Raw genomic sequence first — 22,875 nt, 5'->3', positions numbered from 1 at the left:
TGAGATTTATTTTTATTTTCAGAGATATTTTTACCAGGTAACCTTCACAGATTATGGGTGCAAACTTCTTCTCTAGAGGAGTCATTTAGATATAAATGAAACCATCTGTTTTCATACTATGTAATAAATGGGTTGCAGAGCTGATGGTCCAAACCACGCTTGGGGGGGATAGGAACAGGTGGCCTTCCCTCCCCAACCGCGCTCACTCAGGCTGTGATGACATGCTTCGACTCTTCTGTCTAGACCAGGAACACCTGCCGTCCCTGCAGATGCTGGCAAGACACCACCAGCTTGGGGATACTTCATCCAATGCAAGAGCCAGTCCGTGTACCCAATGTGGTTTTTATACCAGTTTTCAAGTCTATGTTCTATATCTTAAGTCCGGTATTTTTGCATTTTACAGATGATGCTTCATCCTACACAACAAGGGGAGCTATGAATAACAATAAACATCAACCCACATAATAGCAGCAATAGCAAAGACAGCTGCTGACCTTATGAGTGCCTCATCCCCTCCCAGTGCCAGGCATCATGCTGGCCACTTTTGTGTCTCTCTCCTTTAATCTTCACAGTCCACTGGAGTGTGCGAATTGGATGCTGTTCCTGCCAGGGACCCCTGTGACACATGCAATCTGAAAATGGGAGTTTAAGCACTAGAGTTCATGAACCTGTTGGAGGACAACAGCCCCCGACCAGCTGGCCATCTGCTGGACCTACGCCTCTGGTTAAAAAAGGAAATAAGCATATGGCCAGATCAGGTCAAATTTATTAGTACTACTGAAAAAATAAACCTTAATGCAGGGAATATGCCATCTACAAGGGAAGTCTTCAGCCTATCCCCCTGAATAGTGTGCAAACAAGGAAAAGCCATGCAGGTTGTCACATGGTAAAGGCAAGGGACCTCAGCACCTGCCACCACTCCCAGAATTTGTCTGGGCCACTCTCACTCAGTGCCCTCAATTCATTTCAGCATCATTCTGTCTCAGCTCTCTCAACCACCGAGGGCTTAATACCTGCCAATGAACTTGGTTCCTGTTCACAGTTCCCATCTTTGCATCTTAGGGCTTGCCAGGCCTAGCTTGTATGTGTCTTCCAACTCCTAGAAGCTCACCACCAGCTAGGCCCTGGCCCTGGTGCCTCCCCACAGTGTTGAATAATGAAACATTTGGCTGGTCTTTGTCTCATGTACCTGGGAGAGATCCTCAAAGCCCTTGGCATTTCCAGAGTGATCACAGGAATGTTTGTTGTTCATGCTTAGTTCAAGCATAAATAAAGTAATATGTTTAGTTTATGCTTACAAGGTGATTCAGAGGGTCCTTGTATAGTTTCAGGATAAGGACTGGGCATTCCGGAAAGACCATGTGATGAGAGGGTGATGGCTGGAAACTGTACCTTTGGGCATGTGCTGAACTCACCCACTTAAGCCTACACAATGACCCCCCGCCCTAAAAAAAAAATCAACAAAAACAAACAAGGAACAGCAAAGCTGCAGTCATTTCTCTGACTTTGCACATCATCGGGATGGGAGAGTGACACATCCTAAGGACATGGAAAGTTCAGGTTTGGGACCTTCCCAGGTCTTACCGTCTGTATCTCTTCATTTGACTGGTTTTATCCTTTATAATAAAGCTTTAATTGTGAGTAGAGAAATTTCCTGAGCTCTGTGAATTGTTCTAGCAAGTTACCTAACTAACCTGAGGTGTAGTGGCAATCCTTGAGTTTGTAGCCAGTTATTCAGTGTGCTGGGGAAACCTGGGGTTTATGGCTAGTGTTTGAATTGAGGGCTGTCTAGTAGGGGCCTGTCTCTTACCTGGGAATTCTTACCTAATACCAGGTAATTAGAGTCAGAATCACACTGTACCCAAGCACTGGTACAGTGCTATGCCCATGCTATGCCCTCACCCATGCTATGCCCTCAGTTGTCCTGAACACTTTTAGAAACAGGTAAATTTTCTAACAGTAGATGGTAGATAAGAAAGTAAGGACAACAGTGAGAGATGGTATATAAGAACTCAAATGATTAAATGAAGGAGGAGAATACCAACAGGAGGCTATGTGAGCCACAGGAACCAGCCCTGTCTGAAGAATTGGAAAGCTATGGGAATCTAAAAGAGTTCTTCAATATGACATCTGATGAGATGTGAAATATGCAGATTGTGGATGGTTATCCTGAGGCAACTGTGCTGGAATGCTTAGCTCTTTTGGGGATAATACAGAGTAATAGGGTAATTTAGGTTGATTGCTGATTTCATGACACAGATAAAGTAAAACAAAATGTACAGATTGCTTTATTTTGACGATGGAAGTCTGAAAGGTGACCTCTCCTGTATGGAATCCTCTAGAGAGAACATCTCATACAAATACATTTTAATTTATTCAAAAAGGTAAGAATGAAGGGGTGTATTTCTCTAAATTCACTGAGAAAGACATGACTACTGGGAGCACAAAAATGCCAATAATTCTACCTACTCAAATCAAGACAAAGTACACCTTTTGGGTTAGAAGTAAAAGCTGTTTGCCAAGTATCTGCTCTCTCATAAAGTTATCAGAAGCAAACTTTGCAGATGGCAACAGTAAATCACAAAACTGCTCTGAATTCCTTGGAAAGTATAAAGGACATTTTCTCTACACCTGGGCACCAAAGTCTATAAAACACATCCTTGCCCTTGGCTGTCCCAGAGATGAATCACCTTCCTGTCTGCTTGAGCTGAGAAATTCTCTAGAAGATCTGCTCTCCTTCCCTCCTCATGATTAAGTTTTACAGATCCCAAATGGGGTTAGCTCATAGTCTGCCTCTGCTGAGAAGTCTCCTCTAATTCAGGCCTCACTGGAGCTGCTTCCTCTAACTCCAATGCAAACCACAGTTTAGTCTAAATCACATGCGCAGGCTACCTCAGCACACTAGATTCAGTCACCCAAAGGCACAGCAGGCTCTCAATTAAGGCCCAGTTAAAGGACTGATGGGCAGTGTGGTATGGGGAGCCAACAAGCCCAACAAAGAGGTCGTTATTTCAGATTCTGGGGGGCTCCTCATGGCACAACACAGGAGAATCAGATTCCATTCTTTTTTGGAAACATAGTTGAAGTCTACTTCCAAGTGAGCCTTATTTCTTTAGTACAATGCTTCAACTACAAAGCCCAATGGAGCAGAAAGAGACATCACAGGAGTTTGGAAACAGAGAGGGCTCCAGGGGGACAGATCTCAACTTTAGGAGAGGGAAAAAACAAGGAATAATTAGAACTGCCAAACAGTGGAGAGAGCTATATATTTGCCAGCCGGCTGCAGGCAGAAGCTGGAGGGGCCCTTCAAGGATGCTGTAAGGAGGGAACTCAGTGGGGCAGGGGTGAATATAGAGGGGTTTGGTGGGGTGAGATCACACAGCAAAGCTTTTGTAACCATATGATTCATGAACACCAGATTCTGGGGCTGTCACTTAATTTCTTTTAAACAGCTGCTGTATCTGATGCAGTATCTCACTCAATCTCTGCAACTACTCTAGAGAGGTATTAATCCTTAAACCCATTGTTTAGATCAAAAGACAAAGAAATGAAACAATTTGGTAGGAAGAGGCTGAATTGGGATTTGAATCCAATATTGTCGGCCCCTAAAGTTTGTGTTATTTTTCAGCAAATAAAAGCCACTGACAACCACTTAACCACATTTTCTCCGTAAAGAGGGACATTCATCATCTAGCTCGTGCTAGATGATCCATCCATACACCACCAAATACACAGCAAACAGTTCCCAGCAAGTATTCGCCCAGGATATTAAGTTTGTGTGTTAAGCTTCTTAGGAAAAGGCCTAAAAGCCAACTTTGTAGTGTCCAAGGAAGTTTTTTGAGACAATTGGTCAGGGCACAGGTTGAACATTATCGGCGAGGAGATAGAAGTGGATACCTATTTTGCTTTAGCTCATCACATGCCTTAGTTCACCATCCACTGAAATCTATTCCTGCTTTCAGCCACCACTTCGAAGTAGAAGGTGTCATTATAAATCTGATATGACCATAAAAGTTACATATGTTCCCAATCAGAAGGTGCCTTGGTATATAAAATTCCATGGAGACCTCTGAACATGCAATCCAAGCAGATGGACTAACATTTTAAAAATTCAGAAAACTATTTTGAATTATTCTGCTTGAAATGAAACTCTCTCAGCTAGGAGTGTAGAAAAGTGCCAGTAAATAGCCCTAGAGTAAAGACAACTCAGAACTGGATCAGGAAGTCATGTCCTGGTTCCCTTCAGTTTGAGGAGGGTGCCAGGGGTGCTGGCCCAACCTTGGGGCACCTATCACTAATCAACAATAGCCATGGCTATTTTTGTTCTTGTTCTACTCCACCATTTCATCAATAAGACTTATTTTTCCAAAAGACTCAGAGCAACTTGAGAGCACTGGCTGACAGTATTTTCAGCATCCCCATCATTAGGATCTTACAATTTCCGGACACATGATTCAAAGTTGACCATAGAAAATGCATGTCCATGATGTGTTTCTAAAGTATGGACTGGTCAGTGCTACTGCCCACTACTTACAACAAAGGTCAGATTCTTGATTGGAAGAAGAAACTGTCACAGCATAGCTGAGTCTACCCTCCTGCGCGCTGTCCACACACACTGCATATCCCATACACAGCAGGCTGAACGCTGTGTGTTCTGCTGGTGTCACAATCTTTTCATAACCCAATGTGTGACTTTGCATGTGCTGCCCCTCTTCCCAGCATGCCTCAAGCCACTCTTTGCACCAGGTCATTTCCTTTTTGAAACCAATCAGCCAATCTCTTCCCTGCAGTGTTCCCTGACCCTCTCCAGTCCTTGATCTGGTCAGAGTCGGTCTGGGTGTCCATGGGCACAGGTTCAGCCCTGACTCCACACCCACCACTCCTGTAATCCTGGACAATCATCTAAGGCCTCAGCTTCCATGTCTCTAAAAGAGGAACCTTCCTACCATTTTATGAAGGATCAAATTTTATTAAGATCAAGTAAGATGAGGATAGAAGATATGGCAGGTGACATAGAATCAGCAATTAATGTTAGCTCAGAAATTACTATTTTGTGAATTTGACCATTAATAAAGTCTTTTCCACTGTACCATGATATTGATTTAAAGCCTTACAGATGCAGCAAAAACACATCAAAGAATACTTGAAACATAAATCACTCTAGCTTGGAGTTAAGTATGCTACACGAATCCTTATGGTATCTGCTCCCTGCAGCTGGCCTGTTTTAGGTGGGGATACATAAGAGCACACTGATTGTGCAGGGCAGCGGGTGGAAGGTACAAACAGCAGGAGGAGCGCCAATCTTCTCTCCAGGTACCAGAATCCTGAGGAAACTTAGAGCGCATGATGGCTTTACAAGTAAAATAATCACTCTGACATAAAGATTACCTCTGAGAGAAAATGACATGCTGTCATCATCTTTGGCCATTTAAAGTAGCTGGGTGACACCTTAGGCCAAATAAATGTTTCACTTGCAAATTGGTAAGAAAGATTTTCTTATTAAATTGTTGTCCCCAATAGTAACACACATGACACGGTGACCTTGTACAATGTTTTGCTTTAAATTTGACTACCAGATCCAGCCACTGTGGAAAGCTGTGTGGAGATTTCTGGACCTACTAAACATAGAGCTTCCATATGATCCAGCAATTCCACTCCTAGGTATTTACCCAAAGGACACAGAAACATCAATTCCAAAGAACACCTGCACCCCTACGTTTATAGCAGCACTGTTTACAATAGCTAAGCTTTGGAAACAACCCAAATGCCCAAAAATAGATGACTGGATCAAGAAGATGTGGTCCATATATACCATGGAATATTACTCAGCATTCAAAAAAGATAAACACATGCAATTTGCAGCAACATGGATGGCGCTGGAAGGGACCATGCTCAGCGAAATAAGCCAAAAAGAAAAAGAAAAATACCGGATGGTCTCACTCATAGCAGGAATCTAGAAAACTTAAATAAGGGACCAGGAAAATGAATAACTATAAGAAAGTGAAAATCAAAATCAACAAAAAACTATGAACCAGAGACACTTTTAGGGGGGCGGGGGCGGGAGGGGAGGGATTGGGGTCAGAATGGGGGGGCTGCAATTGTATGGGGAATATAACAATAAAATTTATTATTAAAAAAAAAAACGCCAAAAAAAAATAAAAAAAAATAAAAATGGAAAGTAAGAATAAAGAATGTCTCTACAAGAAAGCAGTTGAGGAAGGCTCTTCAAACTTAGAAGTAGAAATAAACTGAGTGAAGCATTTTCACCAGATGCATTTGAGAATAAATTACTATATTATCCAACAAAAAAATAAATAAATAAATAAATTTGAGTACCAGGAATGGAAACAACATTCACTGGAAAACAACAGAGCTTTGCTTTGTGCAAACTTGGTGTCAGCACGAGGCAGGTATTGCAGGTTTTCTTCCAGTAAACCAAACATATTATTCTGTCCCAAAGACATTTGCTACACATTCTGTCATGGAAAAAATAACTTATAACTAAGCTTAATTATATCTATTTCTTGATTTCCTCTTAAAGATCCCGAGGAAGCCCAGTAGATCATTTCCCACAGGAAACCAAATGCCACTCACCAAAAAGTGAAGGGAATGCAACAAGGCAGAATAAGTGATGGCTTCCCAGTGGTCCTACACCAGTCCCTGCCAACCCCCACTGTACCTTGGGGTTCCCTCCACCTTCTTTGGCTGCGTACAACATCTGCAGGGCAGACTCTGCGAGTGTCTTGGTCTGGTCCAGCACTGTCATCTGCTGCTGATGATCCAGGATCTTAGAGGCGACACCAACTGCAGCTAAGATCAAGGGCTCAAAGTAGCTTGCCAGTTGTGTCACCTTTTAAGATGAAAAAGTCAAAGATACACCATGTAAATACATGTGTCTTCATCAGGGGCCCTGCCAATGGGGAGGAGGCTGGACAAGGATGGGTGGAGAGGCAGAGCTGCAGAGCTCTAGTCCCCTCACTCCACTCCCACAGTAATGGTTCCCTTCTTAGCTTCAATTTTGTTTTCTGCAGTTTTAGCTACCCATGAGCAATGGCCATCTGCAAATATCAATCACAATAAGGTACCTTGAGATAGAGACCTCATTCAAAGAACTTTATAATCATATACTGTTATAATTTTCCATTTTATTATTAGTGATTGTTGATAATCTCTTACTATGCCTACTTTATAAATATAACTTTATCATAGGTATGTTAAATATAGGAAAAAACAGTATAGAGTTCGGTACTATCCTTGGTTTCATGCACCCACTGGGTGTCTTGGAACATATCCCCTGCAGATAAGGGAGATACTGCATACAATATAATATCACGAATTACAGTCACCATGTTATACCAAATAGTACATACAAGCTCACCGAAGTTGACCAGCTGGGCACCACAGGGCCACATGTCAAACAAATGTTACAAACATTTACTGGGTGCATCCCACATGTCAGACTTTCTGGTAACTGGTTACCATATAGTTTTCCTTATGTAATCTCTGCAAAAACTGCATGAAGAGGCTAGCCGGACAGGTGAAGTAATGTGGCCAACCTCATGCAGCTGAGATGTGGAGCCAAGACAGGAAGCAGGAATTCCACTGTAAAGCCCAGGTCTTGAACACTGCTACTTTTAATTTTTATTTCAGTTCTGCTACAGTTATAATACTGTGTTTTAGAATATTGTTATTTTTTGCTTTGCATACTATTTGAAATAAAATCAGATATCCAGTAGATAAAAGGGATGATGGTGAGGAAAAATAGACTGTGTGTAAAGATTCAACTTTGCATATAAGAAAACAAAAAAATGGAAAGACACTTATGCAAATGTTCCACAGTGTTGTTTGGTAAAGTAAGAATTTGAAAATAAGCATGATGTCAAATGGGGCAGAATGAATAAATTATAGTTCATTAAAAATGAGTTATATATGAGTTATATCTATAGCTGCTATATGTGTGTGTGTGTAGTTACATGGATAGACATCTAATATTATAAGGGAAAAAGGCTGAACATAAAATTGTGTTTATATGTTTAAAATTCTTTTTGAAAGATGACTGGTATAAGTTAAAATGGAAAAATGTAGATGCACTATACTCACAACTGTATAAAAAATCAGAAGCAAAAAAAAAAATGTAGTTAGGAAAGATGCAGAATGAAAGACGTAAAGAAAATATGCAAAATGCCAAATGCTAGAAGTAGTGGTTGTGTTAGAGTGATAGAATACAGATTACAGTAAATTTTCTCTTACTTTTTATATTTCCTATATGTTTCTCATTAAAAAAACAGTAAAGTTAGAGAATAATGCAGCATTACTATTACCTGGCATCCAGAATATGAGATTTTAACGTTTTGCTATTCTTGCTTCAGATAACATAATCTATTCCCACTCAGAAAACCATAGAGATTACACTTTTCATTCCACTTCTCCTTTTATCTGGCAATTACTAATTGCTAAATTAGTTCCATCAAGTGTATTTAAGTTCAGACCTTTAGTCAACCAATTCCCTTAATGCCTCTTCCCATCAGGTGGAGAGAGGCTGGATGGTAGGACTGAGGTAAGAAGGCCACTTCACCTGTTCAGTGGCTGTCATTGAGTCAGATACAAAGCAGGGGGAGGGAGGTGGCCTTTGGGGGGTGTGGTTAGGGACAACATGGGGTTCCAAAAGCAATTAAAGTTCATTAGAGCTAATAGTGAGATAAGACTACTAGCAACAAATACTCTTTTACTTTTTTTTAATCCTTGAATACAATTATCTTTGAAATGGTTTTCAAAGCATTTGCACAGGGCTGCTACTGGATCAAATGACACTTTGTAGGAACCCTAAAAGGACTCCCCACCTTCTGGGTGGAAATGATGGATGCTAGGGCAGACAACTTAGCTGGATTTCAGACCCCACTCTGCACACCACAAACACCTTTGTCAAGGCCCAGGCTGCACAACCCCAGAGCGGGGGCAGAGGGTGGACAACCCTACACATTGTGCACTGGAGAGCCTCCTCTTCCGCCCGGAAGGATACTGGGGTGACCACCAAAGGGAACACAGTACTGGTGGGTCATCAGGGGTAAGGATTCAGGATGGGTCCTCTACGTACTGACGGAGCAAAATGATTGATGCATTCAAATCTCACGTTTTCTAGATAATTTCATCCTTTTAAAATTACATTTCATTAATGCAACTATAAAATGTCAAGGGTTGCTATGTGCTGGGAATAATTAAAACACAGGTAAGCTGGTGCCTGACTTAGTCGAGGTGTGGGTGATGGGGAAAGCAAATTCTGGTTTCAGAGCCTCTGGGCTTCAATCCCCCCACCAGTTCCTAGTTGAGAAATCATGGGCACCTTGCTTCCTATAACTAGACTTGACTTTCTTTCTCCATATAACAGGATTTTTTAACAGCTCTAAACTCATTAAGATTGTTAGGAGGATTGAATGAGGTACATAAAAGCACTCCCACAATGCCTGCTATGTAGCTCTCAATACATGGTCAGTGTCATTAGTCTTGACATACTGTAGGCAAAGGTTTTTGAAAGGATGTGACTTTTTCCTGACTTTTGTCTGTTCCCCACCTCCCTCTGTTTCCAGTGTAGTCATGGAGCACGGGGATCATGAGCTCCTCAACATTAACAGTCCAGCTCCTCTGGATAGAGGCCTGTAGGTTGCCTCTGTTCAGAACTCCCTTTTACATGGAGAGAACAGTTTAGACAAAGGACCAAGAGAAAATCTACAACTCAAGTGAGACAAATTATTTTTCTTTCAATGCCACCCTGACTTTGGAATTAATGTTCCATATAGTTACAACCTTTCTGCAGACAAGGATATTTCCCACAAAGAAGTCTAGACATTTTCTTACAAAATTTTAAGTCGTATCAAAAGTGATCACTGGAGTGATGTCAGGCTCTTCTGCCAAACTCAGTTTCTCTGACTGATGTATACAGGCAGAAGTCCCTACCTACAGGTCTACAGAGCTCTAGCCTCCAGGCCTATCCCCCACCTTCTCAAACCTCTTCTCACAGGTGGGCAAGTCCTTTTATTATCACGAAGGAACTCAACTCAGAAATGTGAAATTTCAAGTGTGAAATTTGCCACACTTGAAAAGGTAGAAACGAACTGGCCATTTTAAATTTAAAAACCTCTCCTTAGAACCAGTAGGAAATTTAGTAGCCCCTTAAGCTATTTTATAATTAGAAAAAAGCAAGAATATTGATTTTCTGAAATCAATATCTGCAGAGATTTTGGCCATGGATTTCTTGACATGCACGCTGATACTGATGGCTGCAATGATAAATGCTAGGAAACCCCAAAGGTTGTTAAAAATCCAATTTCTGTCCTCTCTTCTGAGGCACAGGCTGCTTCACATAAGCTAACTCTCCTTCAAGGATTTGCAAAATCAACTCCAAACAGGCAAAGTCACCATTCATCGCTTAAATAACGGGGATAGGAACTCACAGCCGAAGGGTTACTTTGCCTGTTTGACTCTCCAGAGTGAAGCTGGCATGTTTGCTTTGCTTCCTCACATGTGAATATAGACTATACGAAAAACCATGGAAGAACAGTGTACCCCCCAAACATACCACCAGGATGAGGTGAGCTACCAGGGAGATCAGGCTAGGAATGTCACTTCAGTCTCTGGCTTAGTGAACATTTAGAGCAACAGATACATACCTTGCAGTAGACTGCAACCAGAAAAACTGTGTTGCTATTTTTGTTTTAACTGCAGGTGAAAACAGATCCTGAGGTGGTGATTTTTGGAGAATAGGCCAGAGATGCTGCATAAGCCAGCATTAAATCCAGGCACAATACCTGGCTCTGCAGGAAGGTATCAACAGCAACCCCTCCCTTCCACAATCTCAGTTGGTTCCCCTGGGCCCACATTACCTTATGTCCCAACTGAGCTGCTTCTCCCCGAGCCGCTGTGGCAATGGGGTCGATAAGGTGTCCGATTTCCTGGACCACCGATGTCAGCTGCTCCTGCAGGGCCTGATAAGGAGAGGGAGCTGTCAAGTTTACCCCATGATAACTGTCCATGTAGTTGCATTGATTTAAAAAGGGCTTTGGAAAAGACAGTGGAAGCCACAAGAAATGGGCATCAAAATGCCTGGGCATTGCTAAGTGGCCATTCTACCCTGTTCTTCCCAGGGACCCTCACTCCCTAGACTTAGCCCCCATCCCTACCTTCTCTAGTTCTTCCTGTGAATGACAAGAAACAGACCTGAAGAATGCTTTTTTCCCCCATTGGCTTCTCAATCCTGCCAACCACAGTGACAGCCAATGCTACTAACATTTTTATTTTGGGTTATTAGCATAATTACTAGAAATGTGAAACATCCATAGTTTTTCAAGAATGGAAGACAACTTTGTCCAGATTGAGAGAGCTAATGGTGGGGAGTGAGGGAACATCCAGGCCACCATGTCCTCAGAATTAAGAACCCCTTGCTTTGTTGTTGTTGAGTCTCATCAGCTCTTTGCAGATTGCTGTGATCAGTCCTTTATCATTAGTGTTGGGTGCAAAAATGTTCTCCCAGTTGGTGGGGTTTCTCTTTGTTTTTGTTATTGTCTCTTTTGCTGTGCAGAAGCTCTTTAATTTGATGTAGTCCCAGCTGTTTATCTTTGCCTTCTCAACAACAACAAAGAAAATAATCCAGTCAAAAAATGGGCAGAAGAGCTAAAAAGAAACTTCTCTGAAGAGGAAATGCAAATGGCCAACAGACATATGAAAAAATGTTCAACATCACTTGTCATCAGGGAAATGCAAATCAAAACTACCATGAGATACCATCTTACACCAGTGAGAATGGCACATATTAAAAAAACTAGCAACAACAAATGTTGGCGAGGGTGAGGAGAAAAAGGAACTCTTCTGCACTGTTGGTAGGAGTGCAAACTGGTCCAACCACTGTGGAGAGCTGTGTGGAGATTTCTGGACCTACTAAACATAGAGCTTCCATATGATCCAGCAATTCCACTCCTAGGTATTTACCCAAAGGACACAGAAACATCAATTCCAAAGAACACCTGCATCCCTATGTTTATAGCAGCACTGTTTACAATAGCTAAGCTTTGGAAACAATCCAAATGCCCAAAAATAGATGACTGGATCAAGAAGATGTGGTACATATATACCATGGAATATTACTCAGCATTCAAAAAAGATAAACACATGCAATTTGCAGCAACATGGAGGGCACTGGAAGGGATCATGCTCAGCGAAATAAGCCAAAAGAAAAAGAAAAATACCGGATGGTCTCACTCATAGCAGGAATCTAGAAAACTTAAATAAGGGACCAGGAAAATGAATAACTATAAGAAAGTGAAAATCAAAATCAACAAAAAACTATGAACCAGAGACACTTTTAGGGGGACGGGGGCGGGAGGGGAGGGATTGGGGTCAGAATGGGGGGGGCTGCAATTGTATGGGGAATATAAAAATAAAATTTATTATTTAAAAAAAAAAAAAGAACCCCTTGCAAGAAGAGAGAAGGGATATGACATAAAAGTGAGATCAACAATACGAATGCAGGACTAATTCCCAGAGAGCAGAAAATGACAGACGTGATGCTCATTGAGCTCAGCTCCAATCCTTGGCTTACTGTATTTGTTGATGAGGATGCAAATATTGAAAACAGCACCTTCAAGGCATTTATTTCCAGGTTTGAAAGATTAATCTCTCCATCTCCAATAAGTGAATTCATGCTATAAAGAAGTGTAGTTCACTGAGGGAGATGGGGAATTCAGTGGTGGAGATCACTAGGTAATAGCAGGAAAGATCAGGTCCTTTGTAGGAATCTTCACAGGGATTTTGTTCAGATGCTGGACCTACCACACACATCAGCAAGGAATGGGGTGGTTCCTGACAAAGTGACAATGTTCTCCTCATCAGAAATGAGACAAAGGGTCTTTGCTACTTTTCCATTGAACAATGCACACAGCTTGGGGGGTTTTGAGCAGAGGTTAGTCAATGAAAGGGGCAGTCTAACATGCAAACTTAGAAACAAAATCCTGGACCAAAAAAAAAAAAAAAAAAAAAGAGAGAGAGAAAAGGAGAGATGGAGAGATGCCCATAAACTTCCAAGGATCTTATTTACCCAATCACTTCTCTTCCCACTTCCCATTCTTGACTATGTGACCCTAGTCAAGAATGCAAGAATATTTCAGCAACATTTTCTTATTGTGGATGGTTTGTTAAATTTGCCTTAAACGTTTAGGGAGCACACACAATACAAAGGGAGTGCTTTACTTCCTAGGGAGGAAGTCAAGACAGTGAATATATTTTGAGAGGATGGTAAAAGAATGGGGGCATTAGGTGTTCCAAAGTACTGGTCATCTTCATTTTTTGGTCAGATTGCACTGAGTTGGTGATAATTCACCATGCTATAACATGCTTTTTGGTAGTCACATTATACTTTAATAACCAGTTAACAACAATTTGAACATTTTGCATAGAATGAGAGTGTGAAGTGTGAAGCTGGCGTGACAGAGGCAGCTTTATTAATAAAAATGAGCAGTATCAACTCTGGGTCCACTGGTTAGAGAGAGGGGCCAAAGTTCATTGTTGATGAATTTAGTGGTTGTAAGGGAAACATCAGTAAGTAGACCATCCATATTTATTAAGCACCTTCTGAGTGTCAACAGAGAGAAAGAATTAGGGGTCTTCCAACAGGCAACAACAAAAAAAAAAACATAGAGGAACAAAATAGGAAAGGTCTATTCTCAACTTTGGGAAAAACAGCACCAGAAAGCAAACTGTCTCAGAAATTATTAACAGAATGAAAAGATCCCAAATACTAGATAATGAATAGCTGAGGGGAGAATCCTTTATCTCTGAATGGAACAAATTTAGTAGTTTATTGTTAGATTTGCTCATTAGTAAAAAAGTGCATTGATGAAGCATACAGAGAAATGTTCATAATGGACACACACAAGTTTGCTCTACTGGTGTGTTAAACTGAATATGATAAGCCCACCTTACTGACACACTTTTGACATTGATAATTTTTCCTTGAATTTCAGCCACATTTCAACTTTCTGTTCTAGTAGTGCATGTGATTCCTTCACCAAAACACCTCTCTACTCAGCATTTGCCTCATCCCCACCAAAAACTTTCCAGGAAGTTTGGAAGAGGAACGTGGTCCAATGATGAAACTCTTAACATCAAAAACATGTTAGAACCATTTCCCTAGAATTTCCAGTGGGTTCCAAGTGTACCTCCACAGAGATATCATCCCTTGTGGCCAAGCTCTGGCTGACAGCAGCCAGTGAGGCCTGTTCAATGTCCCGTATACACCGATTGATGCCATCGATGGAGTAGTCACACTCCCTCTGTCCAGGGGCCTTGTCCCTAAAAAGACAAAGGCAAGACAAACACAGGCTCCATGTGAGTCCCACAACCTGCTCCAGCACTGGTAGATCAGAAGCCCATGTCTAGTTTTTAACCTGACTCAACTACCTTGTTTAAGGAGTGACTCCCTGACCCTCACACTTGGCATTGCCTCTCCACATAGTTTGTACATTTCTTAATTTAACACTTATACTAATGCTACTTATTTTTGATGGGAAGAATATAGTGCTGCCCTCCATCTCAGGCTGATGCTAGTCAACTGCAAATGAAACAATTTGGATTTGGATGCTGCAATCACTGGCTTCAGTATTGAACCCTTATTTGAAAAAAGGTCCATGCTATTTCCAGTGCAAACATACGATGGTCTCTATGTTGCATACTATTCACAAAGGGCTGGGCTGTGGCGGGAATTAAAATATTGAGTGGATTTTCCTCGTAAGAAATGAAGAAAGCTACTTATGGTTCCAAGTTTCAAAAGCAATAGGAAAACAAAATATACTAAGGAATGGGATGCATCCTGTCATGGGGGGTATGAACTTCAGTCAACTTCAAAATGCTATATATTACTCAGGGTTATTTTTTCACCTTGCTAACACCAGGAGGTCAGAGACACCACAGTTACTGTGAAATCTATAATATTTTTTTTGCTTATCAAAATAAATTAATACCAAATTCTGTTAAATAAACAGTGGTGCTCTCTGTCTAAGCTCTTAGGTACAAACAGCATGGTACAAAGGCAACGAGGGCTGGATCTAGAGCCATCAGACCTGGGGATGACCTTGGAAATCTACACACTGAATTTTCTCATCAGCAAAATGATAACAATGGCAGTATCTACCTTACGAGGTTGTTGTGATGCTCAAATAAGATTATACAGGTAAAATGCTTGGGATAGTATCTGGCATAAAATAAATGCTTAAGTTAGTTATTGTGACCAGTGCTAGCACATGTCCCAAAGAGATAATGAAAAAGATGATGTTAATGATCAACCAAATTGGTATTAACTAAGTCTTGATGGGTTTACCCTCCTTCCCTTTTCAGTGTAGGCACTTACGGTCTTTGGAGGAGAAACTAACCTGATAGATGTGATGAGACTCTTGATGGAGTCAGACACAGTATGGGAATGTCCAGCAAGCACAGACCAGGTGGGCGGGTCTTTGGGGTTGATAGCCAGTGAGCGTGCAGTGCGGATGAGGTATGATGAGCTCTCCAGCATGGTCTTGGCTGAGACCAGAATTGGTTCCTGTGCCTGTGAGCCCTGGGATAGAAGAGTAGAGAGGTTAAGGGCGGAGCACACAAACTAAGTGAATGAGTTGGTTGGAACCAACTTTTAACAAGACAGTTCCTCTCTCCTTTGGAGGGAAACACAGAGGGCAAGGAACCATCAAGGTTGGCTCACATAGGGCCTAGATGATGGGGACTTGGGTCATTTGCTCCTTAAATAACATTTTTGAATGTGACACACACCAAAGATCAGCCTCAAACCTATGCACAGAGATTGTTCTCAGCATGCAAAACTTTTAGAAGATGTGTAGACATTGAGTATCATTAATCTGTGCAAATATTGTCATCAATATCAATAGTAGTACCTAATATATTGACAGAGAGCTTAGAAGTTTTAAGCTATTCATGCTCATTTAGTGCCACACAAATCCAGGAAAGAACCCAGTTTTACGTTTACTGCAAAGACCCCCTACCTCAGAGCTGATCTGGGCAGGAACACTGACAAACTCAGGGTTGGAGGCAAATGCTGTCAGGTTCTCCACAGCTTCGATCAAGGGTGCAGTGGCAATGCGGCACTTATTGCGGTTGTCTTCAGAGAAATCCCCATCCAGGGCCTGACAGAAGAAAGTTCAGAGACCTCATTTCACTGAAAAGCACAAAACAGTCCTGGGCCACAGTAATAGGAGTTGTCCCAGCAGAAGAAGGTGGTTTAACGGTACTTCTGAACATATTTGTGATTTCAAAAACAATAAGAACTGGATTAGGAGATCTCTGCCATCAAGCAGAGGGACCCAGTTAGTCACTATAAGAAATAAAGCTGATTTGGAAACAGCCCAAATGCCCAAAAATAGATGACTGGATCAAGAAGATGTGGTACATATACACCATGGAATATTACTCAGCATTCAAAAAAGATAAACACATGCAATTTGCAGCAACATGGATGGCGCTGGAAGGGATCATGCTCAGCGAAATAAGCCAGAAAGAAAAAGAAAAATACCGATGGTCTCACTCATAGCAGGAATCTAGAAAACTTAAATAAGGGACCAGGAAAATGAATAACTATAAGAAAGTGAAAATCAAAATCAACAAAAAACTATGAACCAGAGACACTTTTTGGGGGGTGGGGGGGCGGGAGGGGAGGGATTGGGGTCAGAATGGGGGGTTTGCAATTGTATGGGGGAATATAAAAATAAAATTTATTATTAAAAAAAAAAGAAATAAAGCTGAGCATGTGGCTCACAGGACAGCTGATCTCACAGTCTGTCTACTTTCCATTCACACAAGGGAGAAATGTGAATTCAAGTAGTGCCCTGCTCTTCATGCCCTATGAGCCAGGTGGCCAAACCTTGCAGCTGAGCCACTTTCTTGCTTACTTTGAGACTATAACCCTTGGGCTCTTCACCTCTATTGTGACTCTATTAAGACTGTCTATTCCCCCAGACTGTAAAAACACTTCACATTGTGTAGCACTTCCAACTTTTTCTAAGTTTTACCTGAAAGTCATTAAATAACTGACCTATAAGTAGGGCTGGCATATCCATCACTCTGAAATGAAGAAAGTGAAATCCAGTGGGAAGGAACAGATTAGAACTATACCCAACAATAAGGAGAAATCTTACAAATATAGTATTTAGCTAAAGAGGCTGAACCCAAAAGGGTCCTACAGCATGATTTAATTTGTGCAAAGCATAAAAATAGGTGAGACTAATTTTGGGTGTAAGACTTTGGGACAGGTAAGACTGAAGGAGCATAAAGCGGGCTTCTAGGAAATGGTCATATTGTGTTTCTTGATCTGGCCATAATTAGCTAGGTGTATTCAGCCTGAAAAAATTCAGTGAGCTCCACACAAATAATGTGTGTTTTCTGTCTATGTATCTTATCTTCATTTTTTTTTTTAAATCAGCAGCAGTTAATACAGTGGCATTGAATGATTAGTCATCCTGCTGATGAATGAATGGCCTGGATGGATGTAAACCCAAGTATGCAGCCTGTGATCCCTATCATGCTGCCTCACAAAGGGTTAACATGTAGATTTAAGGTTCTCCAACCCCAGTCTCTACCTCTTCAAAAACAAGACTGTGAGAACCAACAGCCTGTGACAGCAATAGCCACTCCCCCACCCAACTCCCGCCTGATGCTTCCCAGCTAAGGGCTACATTTGGGAAGGCAGTTATGTTTGCAGAAGAACGTAAATTTTCTTGTTAAATGACCAATTAAACTTTTAATTTAACCACTATGAGCAATATATAAAAGCCAATTTAGATAATTAGTGAACAAAACACCAGAGGCACCAGCATTACAAAACTGAGCAGATCTAAGATGGGAGCACTGCTGTTTTTTAGTGAGGCAAGAGTAGGCAGGCATGGTCAGTTTAAAGGCTATTTCTGAATAACAACTACATTCCAATCAAGCCTTGGCAGCTTGGGATAATAATTATACATCTGTAATGCTAATATTTTCAGAGGAATTCCCGAGAGTCTGGTTAATTCATCATCATTGCTAACACAGTGCATGGCTTGCCTCTGCTCACGCCCTTCCCCACCATTGACCTCTACCCTAAATCTCACTGATTCAGCATTTCTTCCAGACCAATGGAAACACCTATGTGCCTGCAACTCCTTGCTTTATACTGTCGCTCATGTCCTTAGTAAATGTTGATTTCGCACCTGTTACCTGCATTGTGCTGGACTCTGGCAGTGAAGAATGAAAGGTGTTAGTACTCTAATCTTGTTGCACTATAAACATCACTGATTCCTTGAGGTTAGTCCCTACCAAGCTGCAGAGCAATTTGGAAATACATTGGGAGACAGGGTGGGTGCCATATACCAGGAGAGTGGCCTCAACCCAGGCACAACACAAAGCATGCAGATGGCACAAGTGGATGCAGGTGTCCAAGAAAATTGGGTGCTAGCAGCACCAGTGGCTAATCACACCCCCTCCATTTGGGATGATATGAAATTCTAGCTCCCTGGAAGATACCAAGCTTTCCTGTGATGCTACTCACTCCTGTTTTTATAATGCTCCACACTCTTCCCACTCCCCTTTCTACCTTCCACAGTCCTCTCAGTCTATTAGTGAGGGAGGCATCTGAGCAAGCCACCTGTCTTTGGTTGAACTAATTTCAACTGGAAAGATGACAATCCAAGGTAAATCACAAGGAATTCTTTTCTAACTACAGTTTCATAAACTGCATCAATAGAATAAAGAAAGAAATTTTTTAGTCTTTGAGCATGTGTCTTAAAAATCAAATATCATATACCCCTTTGGTCATTTACAGTTCAGCACCTTGAATAATGTGGGCTAAAATGCCAAGTTACATCAACTGTTAGGTTTAGTGCCAAGCAGAAATTGTGCAATAATAGCTTTTATTTTTCTGAGATGTTGGAGCATGGCCTTACCCCTTATAGCAGAGTTGCAGTTACATGAAAAAGTTCCATTATTTTTCATCATCTTCAAAAGGAAAAACAATTTCCTCCAAGGGAAGCTGCCACTGAACATCAGAAAGGATGGTTTGCGCTTGTACTATTTCACTTCTGAATGCTGATTCCACTCGGAATCCCTGAGTCATCCAAGTAAACTGAATACACAAATCTGCCCACTGCTGCAACTTTAAGTAGCCTGGTAGTTTCCACATAGTCATTCCATATATGTCAGTCATAACAGTGACAGTTACAATCCTCTCAGTCAAACACACGGGTTCTCTCTCGACTGAGGAGAGAAAAACAGGTAATTGTACATAGTGACCAGTAGAGAGAAGCAACTGTTGTCAGGCGTCCATGTGCTTCTAACTTGCCCGGCATTTAGAACAAACCCTGGCAGGAAGCAGGGTACAGATTTTTACTGAGGGCAATCGTGACCCCCGGGGCCACTGTCTCTGAATGTTCTCACTTAGCAAAAAAAAAAAAAAAAAAAAAAAAAAAAAAATCACAGGGGTCTGGGAACAATTTTTGCATGTGCATCAGAATCAAAAATTCATTTAATCCTAAATCCCTCATTTTTCTAAATAATATAACCAATACCTAAAAAGTGTCATGCCTCAGATGAACCGAAGACTCCTGGCTTCCTGGCCCCCTTCTCTCCCAGTGATCTTAGACAAAGACAACAAGAATAAGAACCCAGAGAAGTTTAACTATTTTTCCCCTCTTTCTCTACTGAAGAAACCCACTTTTCTGAACCAAGCATAAAAATGACCAAGAAAACATATGTATAGCCAAGTTAAACTTGATTCATGAGAACTGGATCTGGTGTCTGGTATACCCTGAAAATGCTTAATCGCAAAACCCTGAGCTTTGACTCTGCTTGAGAGGCAAGGCCATGCTCCAATTTCTCATACAAACAAAAGCTGTTGTTGCACAATTTCACTTGGCACCCAAACCTGAGTGGCTACACATTTAAAACAACATTCCATTCCAGACATCTGATTTGAAGCAAGGTAATGAATCGACTGAAGAGAGAAAAACAGGTAATTGTACGTCGTGACCAGTAGAGAGAAGGAACTGTTGTCAGGCGTCCGTGTGCTTCTAACTTGCCCAGCATTTAGAACAAGCCCTGGCAGGAAGCAGGGTACAGATTTATACTCTTACTGAGCAGTGCTGAGGGAGGGTTTTAAAGAACACCATCAGTAGAGACTTAAGATTCCTGGAGACACACGTTCTACTTGGTACCAACAGCCAACGTTCCTCTGGCTGGGCTCCTCACCTTTCGTTGTGACTTAGGCTGCAGCAGCTGGGATTTAAGCATGGGCACATTCTCATTGTTCAAAACAGAAAAGCAAGGACTAAAAAGCATGAAACTTAGAGCAAAATGCAACTATGAGAACAGCTGTGTTAGGCAGGCAGGGATTTAAATATTCACTTGTTTTGCTATTTGATAGGATTTTAAACCATCCCTTGAAATAGAGCATCTATTCCATATATAGCACAGTGTGCTACAATGAAATGGCCTTTACAATTTTCTTATTAGAAAATTAAAACAAAGCTCATTGTCCCTGGCAAAGCCTGCTACCTGATGGAAAAAAATAAGCACATTTTGACACGGTGAGGGATAATAGGTTCCTTTCTGCTGTTCCTGCATTGTAACAGACTCCCAGGGGATGGAGGGGAAACAGGCCTTCATCTCCACATTCCAATCACCCGCTTTCCTCCTCTCATGTTTCTGCACAGGCCTATCTGTTAGACCATCACAAGAGCTCACTTGCTGCAAGGAATTGCAAAGAGGGTCTGACACTATGAGAAGAATCTGAAAAGAAGGTGAGATCGTAACGGAGATGCTTTACACAGAGACAGGTCAGGATTTAACACCAGGGAGGTCAGGAAGGAAAGGGTTCCAGGAATTTCTATAGAATAGTTTCTCTCCTTTGCCACCTCCCTCCCACCCCCTTCTTGGCCCATCTATAAATATAGTCTGTTTTTTAATGATCAGAAAATTGCCAACTTTAACTGAAATATGTCCTTTATACAGTAACCAACAATGATGTCACTTATTTTCAACTCTCTTGCTGTCTTTTCATCTCCGTATTCTCAAAACCTGCACACAGGCACTTTAAACACATCAAGGATTTCATCCCATGTTGGCAAGATTAATTAGACTTCTCATGCCAAAGATTTGAAGGGCATATCTGGAGTAAGAGCAGGATCAAGAGCGGAAAGAGCAGGGACTCTGGGACCTGTATGTGAATTCCAAACATTTCTTTCCTGGCTGGGTCATCTCAGAAAGTTACCTCCTTGTGCCTCAGTGCCCCATCTGTTTATCGAGGATGATAAGCTCTGGGTGGTTGTGTGGACTGAAAGAGTAACATGCACAAAACACTTGCAACAGGCTTTATACAGCTAAGCATTTTAAAAAGTAAGCTTTGTTCACTGCTAATAACAGGAATTATGGTGGTAATTGAGGTGAACTGCCAGCAGGATCCTAAGAATATCTGGGCCCTGGCTTTAATTTATTTGTTAATGTCCAACCTGTATTATTACTGCCTTCAAACAGGAATATTTTTGATTGCTTTCTTTTTTTTCCTTTAAGACTCTGTTTAAACAGCTAAGAAGCTCCTGATTGGGCTATGCACCCTGGGCCCTCACCTGCCTAGGACCTCACCTGATGGCTCCCAATTGCTGCTGGGCTGAATGTTCTCTACTTTGCTTTTGCTTGGCCCAGCCAGTTAATTAAACTGATTTTATGTAGTGAAAAGAAAATGATATGTGTAGTGTCACATCTTCTGGGGAGACCAGGGAGAGGTCACATTACTCCAGGACTGGTCCCAGCTACAATGCAGGTTATCTTCCATGAGTATGAAAATCCCTAACTAGCTGCTCTGCACTGCATTTCCTTTCTGAGCATTGGTGTTTGCACAGACTGGTAGTTGGCTTCCCATGACACTCTTCTTTGGAGGCCTGGAGGGGGTGCTGGGCTCTCTACTGGTGGTCTCTGTTCAGGCTGTTGCTGCTTTGCTACAGGGTCAGTTACCTACTGGGTCCCAGTTCAGGGCAGACTGTGGTCTTATCGCCCACCTACCAATACCATGGCTCAGCCATTTAATTCCCTCTTCCTTTCAAGGGCAGCCTGCCCAACACCCCTCACAACTAATCTGAGGCCTATTACACAAAGATGAGGTAGGTGGCTATGCATATGGAATACTCCATTTTAAAGTTGATATTCCACTTTAAATATTGAAGAAGAGAGAAATGGAATAAACACTACAGAAGCGATTAAAGTGGTATTTTTTAGATTACAGTGATTTTCTCACAATTTCCCATTCCCTTCTGCCTCTAACTTTTCTCCTGGTCCAGGTTTACTTAGCAACAATGACAGAGCCCTCTGACAGCCCTCTCAAACTCACCCCACATAAACACACAATTTAACACAGGGTGTTTGCTACCCAAATGTGATGCCAAGAAATACTCCACAGCATCCCCTTCCAACCAGATTTCTGCCCCTAAAGCTCTTTTTTTTTGCATTTTTTTTTTAAATAGAGGCATGTTTTATTTATTTATTTATTTATTTATTTATTTATTTGTTTGTTTGTTTGTTTGTTTGTTTGTTTGTTTGTTTATACATGCACTGGGTAGTCAGAAGCTCGGGAGGGTGAGAGAATTCACCAGAGCCAGAGCCGGGAGCAGAGCAGGCAGAAGGACCGAAGTACACTGCTGAGGGGAGCAGCGGGCGGGACGGCAGGAGAGGTCTGCGCGCCATGTGGGACCCTCTTCCGGTGGCGGGGGAGCAGCTGGGGATCGAACTGGCGCCAGAGAGGCCGTGGGCAGTTTCGCAACCCAGCGCTCAACCACTGCACCACCGGGGAGGCCCTGGCCCTAAAACTCT

General features: G+C 41.8%; 1 protein-coding gene across 3 annotated transcripts in view; it reads right to left on the bottom strand.

Annotated features, from left to right (window-relative positions):
* Positions 1-22,875, bottom strand: part of TLN2 (talin 2) — a gene marked incomplete at both ends in the record, with an annotated part of 183,432 nt that overhangs the window by 62,404 nt on the left and 98,153 nt on the right. For all 3 annotated transcript variants that reach the window (XM_084240393.1, XM_084240394.1, XM_084240395.1), the window contains 5 exons: positions 6,680-6,850; positions 10,878-10,979; positions 14,205-14,337; positions 15,414-15,595; positions 16,035-16,175. In XM_084240393.1, the coding sequence (XP_084096519.1) occupies positions 6,680-6,850; positions 10,878-10,979; positions 14,205-14,337; positions 15,414-15,595; positions 16,035-16,175 (729 nt within the window). The remainder of the gene's footprint in view (positions 1-6,679; positions 6,851-10,877; positions 10,980-14,204; positions 14,338-15,413; positions 15,596-16,034; positions 16,176-22,875) is intronic.

This window comes from Talpa europaea (genome assembly GCF_964194135.1).
Source record: "Talpa europaea genome assembly, chromosome: 8".
Taxonomy (NCBI): domain Eukaryota; kingdom Metazoa; phylum Chordata; class Mammalia; order Eulipotyphla; family Talpidae; genus Talpa; species Talpa europaea.
This window is presented reverse-complemented; position numbering and strand designations above follow the sequence as displayed.